Source organism: Dipodomys ordii, unplaced genomic scaffold (assembly GCF_000151885.1).
Source record: "Dipodomys ordii isolate 6190 unplaced genomic scaffold, Dord_2.0 Scaffold195, whole genome shotgun sequence".
Classification (NCBI taxonomy): domain Eukaryota; kingdom Metazoa; phylum Chordata; class Mammalia; order Rodentia; family Heteromyidae; genus Dipodomys; species Dipodomys ordii.
This window is the reverse complement of record NW_012267411.1, coordinates 268,974-284,815: the sequence shown is the minus strand read 5'-3', so window position 1 is coordinate 284,815 and position 15,842 is coordinate 268,974. Positions and strand designations below refer to the sequence as shown.

Sequence of the window (15,842 nt, the reverse complement as noted above, 5' to 3'; positions counted from 1 at the left end):
TGAAATTTAGCAAATCCAAATGTTATCAAACTTGTGTGTAAAATCCTTTTTACTGGGCAAGTCAATGAATGTCCTAGTGAGAGACACAACTATGTGACACAACTCGGAGCTGTGTCTTACCTTGGAGTTTGACTTATAAGAACTTAGTCCCTAGGGTTGGGAAGGTGGCTCAGTGGTAAAGCGCTTGCCTTGCATGCCTGAGGCCCTGGGTTCGTTTCCTTAGCACCACATAAGCAAAAAGAAAAAAGCCAGAAGTGGCGCTGTGGTTCAAGTGGTAGAGCGCTAGCCTTGAGCTGAAGAGCTGAGGGACAGCGCCCAGGTCTAGAGTTCAGGCCCCACGACCGGATCCCAAAAAAAAGAGAACTTTGTCTCTATTGAAAACTTTGGAATTGGCTTTTTTAAATGGGGGAAAATCTATGCTACCTAGATGTCATAAAAGATTTTAAATCCAGTCCAATGATAATGATACACTGGATTTACCATGTGGGTTCACCAACATTATGATTGTACAATTATAGCCTTATACCTTCATGTTTTCTGTTGAGTCCATTGCAGAGTATCACCCACAAAGACATTATAGTTATCTGTAGATGGAGACTCTTTGTGCAAACACAATTCTTAGATAAGGAAAGTAAAATAAAGCCTTCTCTCTATTGATAATATAACCTTTCAAGGAAAAGCCCCACCAAACAGGTAGGCCTTGGACTTTACCCTGTACTTCACAGATCTGCTGGAGTCAGCCATAGCCCCATGGAGAGTGGCTTTCATTTAAAATAATCGAGTGGTAGAGGAACTTGAACTTGACAACAGATAAACACTTCAGGGCTTTCACAAAGTGAGAGTAGTTAAATATATTTCCAAGTTTCATTATAAAAGTTGTCCATCTAGCCAGGTGCCAAGAGCTCATGCCTTTAATCCTGCCTACTCGGGAGGCTGAGATCTGAGGATCCTGGTTCAAAGCCAGCCTGGGCAGAAAAGTCCATGAGACTCTTATCTACAATGAACCACTTAGAAAAAGCAGGAAGTGGCACTATGGCTCAAATGGTAGAGAGCTTAGCCTTCAGCCCAGAGAGGCTCAGGGACAGTGTCCAGGCCCTGAGTTCAATCCCCAGGACCTGCAAAAAATATATTGTCTGTCTCAAACTCAACTTAATTTACTAAAATGTTCAGCTCCTATAAACATCTGCATCAGACCTGATGTTTGTTCAAAGTAGGCCAACTGTATATAGCCCACTTTTACTACATTGCTCTTCTATGTGTTATACACAGCTTTGATCATGAATTTTCAGCTCTAGTTTTGTATTATTTTTTTCTGTGCTGGTACTGGCCCTTAAACTGGCCTTGCACGTCCACTTGGCTTCTTCACTCACAGCTCATACTCAACTTGAGCTACGTTTTCAATTGGGCATTTTGCTGGTAATTAGAGATAAAAGTCTCTTCAACTTTTCTTCCAAGGCTGGCTTTGAACCAGGATCCTCAGAGCTCAGCTTCCTGAGTAGCTAGGATTACAGGTGTGAGCCTCCTTTAAGCTCTAGTTTTGAAGAAATACTATGCTTCTACATTCTGCTGACACCATAAATTGGCAAGTTAGCTAAAAATATTGTTTTGTTTTTTTAAACACATCTTTCAGCGATACAGTTAGTGTTGGTATTTTACAGCAAAATAGCTAGTACCCTACTATTAGTCTTTACTTTTGACTTCTGAACACCACAGAATGGTCTGATGGAGACTTCATTTTCTGCTTCTGCTTCTCATTACCGTAAGCCTCAGTTTCCTCATTTGTAAAGGAGGCTAATAACACCTGTTCTGTTTTTCTTACAGTTTATATGAGGGTCAAATAAAATAATGTGTGACTGTTTGACCCCGTGAACTTTGAAGTATCTGCTCACTGTTACTGTAGGGTGTCCATGTAATCTAAGTGTATCCTCCATGTTTCCTTTTCTATCTCAAGTGGCACTTCCTCTGGGTCCTTATTTATATTTAGTGTGCTTGATATCACAAAATAATTTCTAAGGTGGTATATGCACAATAGCAGATTAGCAGTAATCAATAATCATTATCTTCTGGCAATATTTATTTTGCACTCACCAGAAATTTAGCATACCTATTTGATCATCATTTAGGAAAAAACCATAATGTAAAAAAGCACACTGCCAGGCACTGGTGGCCCACGCCTATAATCCTAGCTACTTAGTAGGGTAAGATCTGAGGATTGTGGTTCCAAGCCAGCCCTGGCAGAAAAATTCATGAGACTTCTATCTCTGATTAACCAACAAAAATCTGGAACTGGAGGTATGGCTCAAGTGGCAGAAGGTCAACCGTAAGTGAAAAAGTTCAGCAAGAGCACGAGGCCCTGAGTTCAAGTCCCAATACCAGTACAAAAAAAAAATATCAAATGTCTTGTAACTTAGGCAGTAAATTAGTAATAGTAGTAAAGTGATTTAAACACTAATTATAGGATAGGCTCTCTGAATCTTTTAAGAATTCCATCTAAGAGCTATTCTTTTTAGCCCCATTTTTACAACTAAGTCCACTGAGGTACTGAGGTCAGTCATTTGCTGAGGGTCAGGAAGTGAGTCTGAAGTCAAGCTAGGACACTCTGCTTCTAGAATCCATGACTTAGCTACTAGGCCCTACTGCCTCTCAGCAGTGTCATGAGAAAATATGAACCAGCTACTTCCCAGCCCCACACACCTGGAGACAGGCCCGCTGATAGGAGTGTATTTACTAAATAAATTCTCTAGGATTATCACTCAGTGATCTTAAGCTTAACATTTATTGTCAAAATCCTTTGGCTTCTGACAAGATCCTCTTTGATTTTTCATGTTGTTTTTCTGGCGAAGTTTATGCCTTAGACCTTTAAATATAATGTAATCATTTGAAACTTTCAGGATGGAGGGAAGCACTAGAAGTAGACAAGAGTTTCAGCTTAGTTTCTGCTTCACAAGTTCTTAAATTTAAAAATAATGTTTGCAGTGCATTAAGTGGAACACACAAAGATCTGAAGAGAAATTTCTTTTTGCTTTTAAACCATTCACAAGGAAGGAGAGCTGCGGCTCAAGTGGTAGAGCACTAACTAACCTGTGCAAAAAGAAAATGCTAAGAAACAGAGCCCAAGCCCCGAGTTCAAACTCCAGGACTGGTTAAAAAAAATAGATGTAAACCATTCACAAATCTGCTTGTGGTATGTATGTGTGTATATGTGTGAGAGAGAGAGAAAAAGAGAGGGGAAAGAAGGAAGGAAGGAAGGAAGAAAGAAAGAAGGAAACAAGGAAAGAAAGAAAGAAAGAGAAGGAAGAAAGAAAGAGAAGGAAGGAAGGAGGGAGAGGAGGGGAGGAGGGGAGGAAGGAAGGAAGGAAGGAAGGAAGGAAGGAAGGAAGAAAGGAAGGAAGGAAGGAAGATCTGAGACCTAAATTCAGGTCCCCATTTCCTAGCTCAGCATTTGTATTTGGAATCCTACTACTTGAGCCATGCCTCCACTTCTTATATTTCTGCTTTTAAAGGGAACTTGGTTTAACAGCACTGGGGTTTGAACTCAGGCCTTCACATTTGATAGGCGAGTGCTATACCACCTGAACGATTCGCCCAGTCCTTTTTTGTTATTTTTTAGTGTCTCAAATTTTTATCTGAGCCAGTTTCAGTCCCCCTACCTATTCCTCCTAGGTAGCTGGAATCACAGGTATGCGCCACTGTGTTCAGCTGATTGATTGAGATGTGGGTCTTGCTAACTTTTTTTTTCTGTTTATGTGGTACTGAGAAATTGAATTTGGGGCTTCGTGCATGCTAGACAAGCACTCTACCACTAAGTCACATTCCCAACTCTCTTGCTAACTTTTTGTCCAAGCTAGCCTCTAACTTTGATTCACCTATTCTCTGCCTCCTGAGTATCTGGGATTACAGGCATGAGCCACTGTGCCTGGCTTGAGTATATTCAATAGTAATTTAATAATATGGTTTAGCAAATTTATACAGCATAGGCAGCATTTTATTGTTTGGATCTTCATATTGACATGTTTTCTTAAGGATTTTACTGGTTTTCAGTGATTCATATAATACTAAACAGAAATGATGGAATTAATATGCTCATAAGCTTTTTGAGAAATTAGAGTAAGATGGTGAATTTCATCATGTGGTACACAGCATCTAGAAAAACTTTTGTCTGTAGTTTTGTTTGTAGAGCATTTTTAAGACTATATATATATATATATATATATATATGTTGATGTCTGGAATTCTCAAATTAAGCCTGGTGAAGAACAGCCTTCTTTCCTCCCTTCCTTCCTTCCTTCCTGCCTTCCTTCCTTCCTTCCTGCCTTCCTTCCTTCCTTCCTTCCTTCCTTCCTTCCTTCCTTCCTTCCTTCCTTCCTTCCTCTCTCCCTCCTTCCTTCCTCTCTACAGGGCAACTCCCTTCCTTGGTAAATAAGTTACAAGAGACTGATCTATCGATAGTAAGAAGAGAGAGGAAGCAGAACTCCCTTCTCAAACTCCCTTCTGAATCCACTAAATGTAATGCAAGACATTTTCAAATTTCTTGAACAAACTAGGCTTCCCATCCTTTGATGGTAGTTAAAGAGGCTTTGGCTTTGTTTTGAATTTGCTCATGGGAAAGGACAAAGCGTCCCTATCTGGGTTGCTGAAGCGGTGTACCTTCAGTATCTCTTTTGAACTTTTGGAACTTGGCTCCAGTAACCTCAAACAAAGCACTACTACTGTTTACAGTAATTTATGCACAAGGAAATCTGATTTCAGCTGATGCTTCTTTATAAGCAGGAGTGATTTATTGAGCCTATTCTTCTGCTTTCCCTACTTTCCCAAGTTTGCCTTTTGTGTGAGTTCTTGCTTGTCTACGTTTGTGAGTTGTTCCACGGGAGAAACTTCCTGATATTAACAACATCATTCTTTGCAGCTGCTTCCTTGAGAGTCGGAGCCTCCTTTATGCATGCAAGGTGCCAAGGGTTTCTGAGCTGGGCTAGATGTGTCCTGTAAGTACTACTCACTGTTCTGTGCTCAGTGCTGAGAGACACCAGTACCTGAGACACACTTACCCACTTTTCATCTCTCCCACCACAGACACGTTGAACCTGTGTTCAAAGTCAAAGCCGTACGATACACCTGTTGCAATGACGGTCTGCAAGGTAGCAAAATGCCCAACTGTGAGATGCAACCAAGGATACTTTGACACAAACATACCACAGCCCAAACCCACCTTAGCCTCCAGAAAGAATAATTTCTAGCTTGAATGCTTATTTAATTTTTTAAAAAAGAAGTCCAGGGTAATTCTAGTTTGCTATTGAGATGGGAAGCCTTCAGCTCTAATTCAAATGAATCAATCTATTGTCTGATGTCACTTCACCCTCCTGTGACATGGAAAGAAAAAATCCCAACTCATAATAAGAAGTTATTCAATTTTGGCTGAAGAGAAAAATCATACTAAAACCTGATTTATGGTGAAGGGCTTTTAACATAAAGACATTGGCTTGTGAAACCCGTTCTTGAGATGGTCAGTTACCATGATGAGCTCGATGGGAATAGGCACTGGGAGTTTGCTTTTGTAGCGCTGATTTATTTCTTTAACCAGAAATACAACCAACAGGATAATCACGGATGTAACAAGGTCTGCAATATTAGTCTTCTGTATTTGGGTGAATACAGATTCTAGAACCTACAAGTTAACAAACAAAAAAAATGATCAAAGTCCTATATTAGTACATAATTTAGACACAAATACCTCCCAGAAGATGAAAATAACAACAAACGGACTAGCATAGATGGTTGCAATTCTGCTTCCATGAACGATGAGTTCTGAAATTGTAGTGCTGAGCGTGGTGATATGACAAGGGGGAATTAGCAGTGTAGGTGCTTCTGTCATTTTGGGGCAGAAGTTCTCTGGCTAGTGTCAAATTCTGTGGAAAACTTTCCCTGATTTTACAACACATGTCTTCTGTCCTAGATCTCCTTGCCATTGTTTTATTTTACAATCATTACTGCTATTTTGCCCAGTGAATAACTTTTAATCTCAGATTTTTTTTTGGTCAGTCATAGGGCCTGAACTCTGGGCCTGGGTGCTGCCCCTCAGTTCTTCAGCTCAAGGCTAGGGCTCTACTATTTGAGCCACAGTGCCATTTCTGGCTTTCTTTGCTTATGTGGTGCTGAGGAATTGAACTCAGGGCCTCATGTTGGCAAGTATTCTCTGAGCCACCTTCCTAGCCCATAATCTGATTTTTTAAAAAGCATCCATTCCTTTACATTCTGGTCTTTCAAATATTTAGACCCCTTACATTTTGTAGCTGATTCTCCAGGTTGCTTCTGGAAACTGGTTTCTTGAATTGTACTATGCTGTTTTTCTGTTTGAAGTGGTTAAGTATTATATCAGGGAACTAAGACAGCCCAAACTAGGTTCCAGAAGAACCCCCTATTCCTGCAGTAGCTCCGGACCAGATGAGAGAGCAACTTCTATCTCACACTCCCAGCGCTTGTCTTGATACAGTGCTGAGCACACTACTAGTTTTGAAACAAAATAATGTAAGGCCACTGAATGAGAATGAGGTCCCCACAGACCGTATCAAACTCACTGGACTCACTCATGCCAAAGACATAACCAAGCCAAAACTTTAAGGAAGCAGATATGGCCCCCAACACAAAAGTTTCTTTCCTCTTATTACAAAACAAGAGATTCCAGTATGAACTAGCCTATAAATGTTTTAACTCATGATGGCAAGGAGAAAGAGAAGAAGTTAGAAATAACCTGCATTAACCAAATTTTTTCCTATTGTTTTGTTTTCTGATTGCAAACTTACCAAGTCTATCATCTTACTATTTTCCAGTGGGATTTGAGATCAAATCAGCTCATTTATGATGGTGATAGGGAATGGTGATATCAATGCCCGAAGTTTAATTCATCTTCTCAAAATTGAGAAATTGGCCAAAAGTACTCTGCACATATTTTAATTTGGCCTAAAGTTTCTCCTTACATAATAACCTAACCTGCTGCATAAACAGAATGTAACTTACTTATGAAACAAACAAACTGACCCAGCCAGTCGCAAATGTCCAGCTGTTCAAACCACATCCAAATGAACTGTAATGGGTACTGCTGTCTCTGTCCCTCACTTCTGTTTTCTCTCTATCACTTCTTTTACTCCCACTGTAAATGTAATCAGGCCTTGTTGTGGAGTGAAATATTTTGAACTCTAGTGCTAGATTTTACAGTTGGAAATAAAGCCGACTAAAATCTGCAAAACTAGTTACGATGTAATTTTTTATCTTAAGCCTTTTATTTTTCATCTTCTGGAGAAACTGAAGATCATTTCCCTATCTACCTAGTGGCTAATTTACTTTTTAAGAAATAGGAAAACATCAGAAGCTAATGACCAATTGTATTTTTCAAAATAGGATTTTGGAAAAAATTTAAAACTTAAAACAAAGCAGCAAAGGTTTGACTGATATACTTTGATTATATATTTCCTCTTTGAAAATACTTGAGTCAACTTTAAGAGAAGTGTATCTTCATCTCTGTTTTTCTTTTCAAATCTTTTACTCATGTAACTCAAATTCAGAATGCATTGGTTTCTTGGAAATCATAGGTGATCCCCTCACCAAACAGAAATTCTCCAAAAAATACAATAGTGAGTTTCATTTGTACTGGGAATTCAAGGTGGTGCTCTACCATTTGTACCTCAGCTCCATTTCTGGCTTTTTGATGGTTAATTGGAAATTACAGACTCATAGACTTTTCTGCCCAGGGTTAAGTGCAAACTGTGATCCTCAGATCTCAGCCTCCTTAGTAGCTAGGATTACAGCTGTGAGCTATCAGTGTCCAACTGTTTCAATAGTTTTAAGGGAATGGAATACTCACTTTGAAAATTGAGAATGGGTCGGTATGTGCTGGGACTGTCAGCTGCAGCATGAATTTGAGTTGGGAAACTAAAACATGAATGGCAGCTGCAGTAGTGAAGCCACTGATTAGGGACTCGGATAAGTAGATGACTACAAAGCCAATCTGCAAGACCCCCAGAGCCAACTGGAAGGAGAAGACAAAAGCTTTTGTTAGGGTAGATTAGGAATACATCTCTGCAAACCAAAGCAGGAGCAATTGGAATGATTCAAAATGTAATGTTTAGCTTTCAAGTGCATACCTGGAAGAAGCTGAGGTGTCTGCCTCCTGGAACACCTCCCATTCAGATTCACCTCTCTTCTCCTCCCATTCCACTCCCCCCAGGTTGAATTTTACACAATGTTCAAATAAGCCATAAATCCAATATGCCCCCACAAAGTATTAGACTTAGACCTCCCTTTTATTTTTAGGTCTGGTGATTGTTTTTTAAGGACCCACCATGAGCTCTTTATAGCAGGATCTTATCTATCATCAGCCCTCATACATTTGCAGATGTCATTTTATGTTATACTTTCTAACTGCCCTGGCATGCATGGGGTGAGTGCCCATTCATATTCCAGCAAATGACTTGTTTGGATTGAATCACATGACTGCATATTCAATATCAGAAATGCTTAGTCCTAGCTGGCGTACAAGAGTGGATAATTCCCCCCTCCAAAGTATCTGCATTTTGCAGTAAATTGAACTGAGTGGTTTCTCCATCCCTGGGCACTTTGCCTCTCTTTCCCCTCTTGTGTCCAAAGTACAGACAGAACTGTGGCTGTGCAAAGAGCAGTTGATTTCCTTTCTGTACTTGGATGTAGAAATGTATTAGAAACCAGTGACTCAATAGGACACACACTTATATCCAGGAAAACAAGTGGCACTGTAGCTCAAAGTAGTAGAGTGCTAGCCTTTAGCAAAAGGAGCTCTACCACTTTGAGCCACAGCACCACCTCCTTTTTTCTGGTGGTTTATTGGAAATAAGAGTCTCATGGTCTTTCCTGCCTGGGTTGGCTTTGAACTGTGATCCTCAGATCTCAGTTCCCTGAGTAGCTTGGATTACAGGTGTGATCCACAAGTACCCTATGGGCACCACCTTTTAAAGACTATGATATTTTCATTATTCAAGATGGTGTCAATATTGTGTCTTGGGAGTTAGCCTTTGGAGCCACCATAATACTCTTAAGTTTACTCTACATCTTAAATATGGATAACTGCAATACTCCTTACCTTCCAACTGCATTCTAGTTGTTGGGGAATTAGAGAAGAAAATAATCCAAACCCATTAGTGTCAATACTACCTGTGGATAGCTATGTTTTAAGACTGTATCAGTTCCAAGGTGTTTTATTAAATTTGGTATTTCATCACTTATCACATAGGCCTCCTGTGATTTAGACTTTCCTTTGACTTAAACTCCATTCATTCATTTCGCAATGTGGATCTGCTCCTTACCCTCACTTCTAATGTTGTGGTAAGTGATCTTAAAAAAAAATTACTTCTCACAGGCAAACAAAGGAATGATAAACCAAAAAGAAGATAAGAAAAGTGGCTGGGGAAAGAGAGAGAGAGAAAAAACCAACCCAGAAATATCTTTACCACTCAGAACAAGTAGATCCCAGCAGTGATTATATGAGAAAGTGCTCACCTGGATGATTCCAGAAAGGACTGTGACAGACGCAGCCACCATTATCTTCTTCTCCTCCAGTAATGACTCATTACTCATTGAGCTATTAGTGAATTCCATATTGGTACTTGCATCTGGGACCATTCTTGTAACCACTGCTCCAACCATCATACTGAGAACTGGAAATGGACCTGATTGACAGAGAGCAATTGTGGTCAGTATGTGCCTTCCTGAAGCAAAGCTCTCTTTCAACCACAGGGTAGCATATGAAAAGGGTGTCATGCATAGTCTAGCCCTTTTCCCCAAAATCCTAGATCCTTACAGGAAACAATGACTCTTCCCATGGCTATGCACAATTTGGAATCCATACAATATGTAGCTAATATAATTCACTTTAAGAAAAGCAACAAAGGGATGAATCAGTCCAGTAACTGACTTACCCACAGATATGTGTCTTGAAGTGCCCAAGAAAAAGTAAGTTATGACTGGGAAAAAGGCTGCATACAACCCATAGCGTGGAGGGATGTTGACCAGCAGAGCAAATGCTAAACCTATAACACAAGCAAGGGAATCATAGAAATTCTCATTAGATTATTCTGGTATTTAAGATTGCACATTTAAAAGCAATTTTTAATTAAATGTATAAAAGATACATATAAAAACGGAAACTATAAAACTCTGAGAAAAACAATGCTGTAAATTTTTGTGACTTTGGATTATACAATAGTTTCTTAGAAACGACACAGCATACACAGTCAAAAAATTTACAAAATTTAAGAATTTTAATTTACAAAATTTAAGAAAACTGTATTCAAAGTACACTATCAGGGGTTATATTGTCAAAAAAGAAATGTACTCATTACCTGACTTTTGTAACTATAACCCCTCTGTATATTGCCTTTATAATAACAATAAAAGTTTATAAAAAGTACAAAGTATACTATTAAGAAAGTGAAATGACAGCTCATAGAATGGAAGAAAATGTTTGCAAGTATTCATTGGATAAGAGTTTAGAATCCAGAATATATAAATAATCCTTGCAATTTCACAAGAAAAAGACAACCCAATTTTTAAAAGAGCAAAAAGGCCTGGAGATGTCGCTCAATAGTAGAGCTTGCTTGGCATATGTGCAGGGCCCTGGGTTCAATTTCACAAACACACACACACACACACACACACACACACACACACACGACAGGATTTAAATGGCCATTCCCCCAATAATAAAATAAAAGATGTATGATATTAAACATTATGAATGTTGAGAAATATGAATTCTCTCACACTGCTACTGGGCACAGAATGCTGGCGTCTACTTTAGAAAATAATTAGGCAGTACTGCAAGTGAATAAACAGAGTTACTGTATGACCCAACAATTCTACTCCTAGAGATAGAACCACTGATTGAAATATAGGTTTACACCACAAGTTGGAAACAATCGCTCATAATACTGTTGCTCACAATATCATAATAGCCTCCATGTTAAAACAATTCAAATGTCCAGAAAGTGTGGCTATTAATGCATTATCTACACAATGTGCCACAATATGGACGAGCCTGAAGAGCATCATGCTAGGGGAAAGGAATCAAACACTGAGTTCTACTACATATTGTACAATTGCATGTATATTAAACACCTAGAATAGGGAAAGCCACAGAGACAGATAGACGTTAGCAAGAGGAAGGGAGGTGGGCAATGTAGAATGTCTGTCAGTAGGCAAAGGATTTTTGTTTGTTTGTTTCTGTTTTTGTGTTTTGGTGAGGGGATATATATATGAAAGTATTATGGAATTAGTGGGGTTGGATACACAACTTACTGAGTATACTAAAAAATACAATTGTAAACATCAGAGGAGTAGCTAGAGGTATAGCTTAGTGGTAGAATGCATGCCCAGCCCGTGAGATCCTGGATTTGCTCCTGAGCACAAGATAATCAACAAAACCTAGAACTCTAGCCTGAATTTTATGGCATGTAAGCATTCCTAAGAAAAGTGAAGAAAAGGAAGGGAAAGGAGAAAAGAAAGAGAAGGGAAGAGAGGAGAAGGGAAGAAAGGAGAGGAGAAAAGAAAGAAGAAAATGCTACCTTGAAGTACAGCCACCAGCCCAGTGCTGATTCCAGAAACAATGTCGCTGAGCAACCATTCCTTTATCCGGTATGCAGGTAGCCAAGATGCTATGGGGAATAAAGACAGGGCAATTCTCTTGACCTTTTGTGGGGAACACCTGAAAATATTGAAAGCCACAGGTCAGGCAATTAATATTTAATTTTAAGTTTAGTACCCGATCGTGGGTGGAAAATTGGTAAAGATAAGAACAAATTACAGATTAAACTAGCAGTTTTACTCCCACTAGCATTCACCTCTTTGCCCACGTCAACTCTTCCTGGTCACCACAAAAGGATTTGTTTAAAGAAAAATGCCAGCTTTTCTTTACCCATAATAATTAGAACATATTTGTCATCCTCAGCTGAACTGTGCAGCACTTCAATGAAGAAGTTGCCTGTGTCTTTGTCTGTGAGCTGACCAATTTGGAAAGCCTGTGTTGATAGCTGAGATGGTGTTTGTTTAAAACACCTGGGTTTTCTAACTCAGGCAGGGAGTTGGAAACTGAAAGATGAAATGATTTCTTGGGCTATGGAGTAGAGCCAGAAAGGAGAGCTTGAAAGCTAGGACATTTAGGAAAACAGGACTTTACTCCTCACGCTAGTATCTTAAAAAAAATAATAATTCTTACCTACAACACAGTTTGAGATGATCTAGAAATGTCTTGTGATGTCTGTGTTTCTTCTTATGTTCTTCTCCAAAAGTGTTTAACGAATACACTGGCCTGGCCACCACATACTGATTCCCGATGGGTTCGATCATTTTGCTTTCTCTGGCAGGGGTGGTGAGTGGAAGACCTTTGAAACTATGTGGTGAACCCTTCTTCTTGCCTTTAGCAGGTTAAAATGCCTGGAACCAAACAGAGCTTGCTTCTTAAATAACTCAGAGATAATGTGATGCAATTTACAGATGAGTGAGCTCGAACTGAATGTTACCACCTTTTGAGATCAAAAGAGGCAGGATTAAGGGACCTAGATTGTATTTTGTGACAGTGATATCACTTTTTCCTCCAATGAGCTGGACATAGCTCCTCTGGGCAAGTAAACAAGCGCTTTTATTTTATTTTTTTTAAAGATTGCCAAAAAGCAATAAAAAAAATTGACTCAGTTTGCTAATCAGTGAGTCTATTTTCTACTGAACAAAGTGAGATCATCCTACCGAGTTTTTTTTTCTGGAAATATTTCCAAAGCTATGGCATTGGAGTACTAGGAGAGATGCAAGTCTTCATTGCCTACAACTTCAATACAACTTGGGTAAGCTGGCATAGTTTACCCATCAGACTTTAACAAATAATAACTTATAAGATGCCGTTAATTTGTGAAATTCAAAAGATATTGCCAACTTTTTCCCTGTTTTTTTTTGTGGGATTTTAGTGCTTTACAATTGATACTTGTAGAAACCATGTACACCTAATCATGAGTTGGTTACATAGTACATGATAAACAAGATCTTTTTGGCAGCAACATCATGGGCAAGTTTTAACCCCTAAGAGCTTCATCCATACAATTGAGATAGCAATATCCAGTGATTGTGAACTTAAAAGAGAATATTCTCAAAGCAGCTACCATTACGTCTAGCACACTATAGGCATTCACCTATTATTATTATTATTATTTTTGTCAGTCATGGGGCCTGAACTCTGGGCCTGGGCGCTGTCCCTCAGCTCTTCAGCTCAAGGCTAGCACTCTACCACTCGAGCCATAGCGCCACTTCTGGCTTTTTCTGCTTATGTGGCGCTGAGGAATCGAATCCAGTGCCTCATGCATGCAAGGCAAGCATTCTACCCCTGAGCCACCTTCCCAGCCCCATAGTTAGCCTTTTTAAGGGCTGAGGAGGTAGCTTAGTGGTAGAACACTTATATACATGGGACTTTGAATTCTATCTCCAGGTCTATAGGTGGGGTGAAGGCAGAAACTTTTCCACATGAAGTATCTAAATTTTTCAGTCTTACTGAATCTTGTTTCTATTACACTTGAAATTCTGATTTTTTAAAGCATCTTTTATTGCATTTAACCAATTTAGGAGAGTATAGGAAGTGGAGCTGTGGCTCAAGTGGCAGAGCAGCAACTGTGTGCAAAAACACTAAGGGACTGTGCCCAGGCCCCATATTCAAGCTGCAGCACCAGTACTAGCACCAAATAAGAAAATAATTGCACACATCCCTTGCCAAAATCTTTTTTTTTTGTCAATTGTAAGGCTTGAAATGAGGGCCTGGACACTGTCCCTGAGCTATTTCACTCACACTAGTGCTCTGCCACTTTGAGCCACAGCGCCACTTCTGGTTATCTGGTGGTTAATTGAGTTTTGCAGACTTTCTTGCTGTGGCTGACTTCAAATGGCTGTACTCAGATCTCAGGCTCCTGAGTAGCTAGGATTAACAGGCATGAGCCACTGGCTCCCAGTTCTAAATACATTTTCTTCAAAGATCAGGTAGCAATTTTAAAAATGGGATGTCCATGTTCAGACTTCTCTTTCTTCTTGGATATGCATTTTTCTATTGTCCAATGTAACCTTAATTAAATAATATTCTGCAAGCATTTTTCTTGCCCACCTCCCTTCTTGGTTCTGTAGTACTACCCACAATGCTCAGCAGTTTGTTCTCTAACTTAAATAGCAGTGATTAGTTGAATGATTTCACACTGGATTGTATGTTGTTATATGGTGCTCTCTTGTAGCACAGGTATTTTCAGCATGTTTACTAGCTCAGTTTATATACAGGAATCAGATACTGGCTTCCACTTTGGTCTCAATTAACCTCTCTTTGACCATTTCTCTCCCCAACCCTATTTCCCTAGCATCCTCTGGTGTCTTCAGAATTGACCTTTTCTGAACACTGTGAAGTGCTTCTGCCCCACAGCTAGCTTGGCCTCTAGAATTTGAGACACTTTGAGCTTTATTGGACCTTTTAGATGCTCTTTTGATCTATTTTCTGAGCTCCCCCATCAGCTAAGCAGCATGTTTCTCTGTATCTCATCTCCTTTTCTATCTTTCAGGTGTTATACCCCACTCACTGCAGAGTACTCTTCCTGTCACAAGAACCTGCTCATCAGAAGGAGTTGGCTTGCTTATTACAAATTGTTGGTATTTTGTTGGTGTGTGTTGGTGGAGAGGGAAGGAACAATTAGTAATTTGGTTAGTGTAGGGGGTTGACATTGAAGATCTAATCCAAGGTCAATGATTTCTGCTCTCTTCCATGTCTTGCAAAGGCTATATGGAAGTCTTTATAGAATATTTCTAATCACTCAGCTTTCCACTGAGGAACTCATAGAAAGAAAGGTACTGCAGGTGCTTCTTTTCTTCCTTTAGACATCGTACATTCTCTGTGCTAAGCCAGAGTCTATTTCATTTCCCCCAATGACAATGCTAATGATGGCAGAAATAAACCTCATTTTTACCATGTTTGGCACGTTTTTGTATGGTGGTAACTGAGGTTTGTACTCAGTGCCTTATGCTTTCTAGGCAAGTGCTCTACCATTTGAGCTATGTCCCAGTCCCTAGTAATTTCATTATTTTTTCAAATAGAGAGACACTTTTCCCCCTAGGTTGGTCTGACCTAGGGTCCTTCTATTTTATGCTTCCTGCAGATACACATGTGCCACTGGACCTAGGTTTTTGTTTTTTGTTTTTTTTTGTCCTGGGACCTGAATTCTGGGCCTGGGCACTGTCCCTGAGTTCTTCAGCTCAAGGCAAGCCCTTTACCACTTGAGCCACAGAGCCACTTCCAGATTTTTCTGCTTATGTGGTGCTGAGGAATCGAACCCAGGGCCTCATGCATGCAAGGCAAGCACTCTACCACTGAGCCACCTTCCCAGCCCTGGACCTAGCTTTTTATTGGTTGAGCAAAAGTCTTGTGAACTGGTTGCATGGACTGCCCTTGAATTGTGATCCTCCCAATCTCAGACTCCCAGTAGCTAGGATTGGAGGCATAAGCCACTGTGCCTAGTCACGGCTGGCTCTTTAAAGTGCTCCCTCAGATCTCCAGTTGCATCGAGAGCCTCAACTCTGGCCCTCCTACTGCAGACCGGGAGAACTCCTCTTCATGCTAAGCACCACCACCAAGGTGTGTGCACAAGGGCAGGAATTAGAGGAGCTTAAGAAATCTTTCCAGAACTTGGAGAGAGACCTTGAGAGTCACGTGGCACTCTTTTAGCCTTGCGTGCTCCTCTGACGGAACCCTACAGCCTCATACAGCACATGTAACAAACAACATGAGCCCTGAATACAGCACATGTAACAAA

The 15,842-nt window shown here is 39.9% G+C and overlaps 1 protein-coding gene across 1 annotated transcript in view; it reads right to left on the bottom strand.

Moving 5' to 3' along the window:
- The window catches only part of Slc26a3 (solute carrier family 26 (anion exchanger), member 3), a 29,930-nt gene extending 17,564 nt beyond the window's left edge, over positions 1 to 12,366 (bottom strand). The window contains exons 1-7 of the mRNA XM_013034730.1: positions 12,236 to 12,366; positions 11,586 to 11,725; positions 9,942 to 10,052; positions 9,523 to 9,692; positions 7,856 to 8,020; positions 5,510 to 5,662; positions 5,046 to 5,128 (exon numbers count right to left, since the gene is read on the bottom strand). Coding sequence (XP_012890184.1) covers positions 5,046 to 5,128; positions 5,510 to 5,662; positions 7,856 to 8,020; positions 9,523 to 9,692; positions 9,942 to 10,052; positions 11,586 to 11,725; positions 12,236 to 12,366 — 953 coding nt within the window. The remainder of the gene's footprint in view (positions 1 to 5,045; positions 5,129 to 5,509; positions 5,663 to 7,855; positions 8,021 to 9,522; positions 9,693 to 9,941; positions 10,053 to 11,585; positions 11,726 to 12,235) is intronic.
- Positions 12,367 to 15,842: the final 3,476 nt, after the last annotated feature.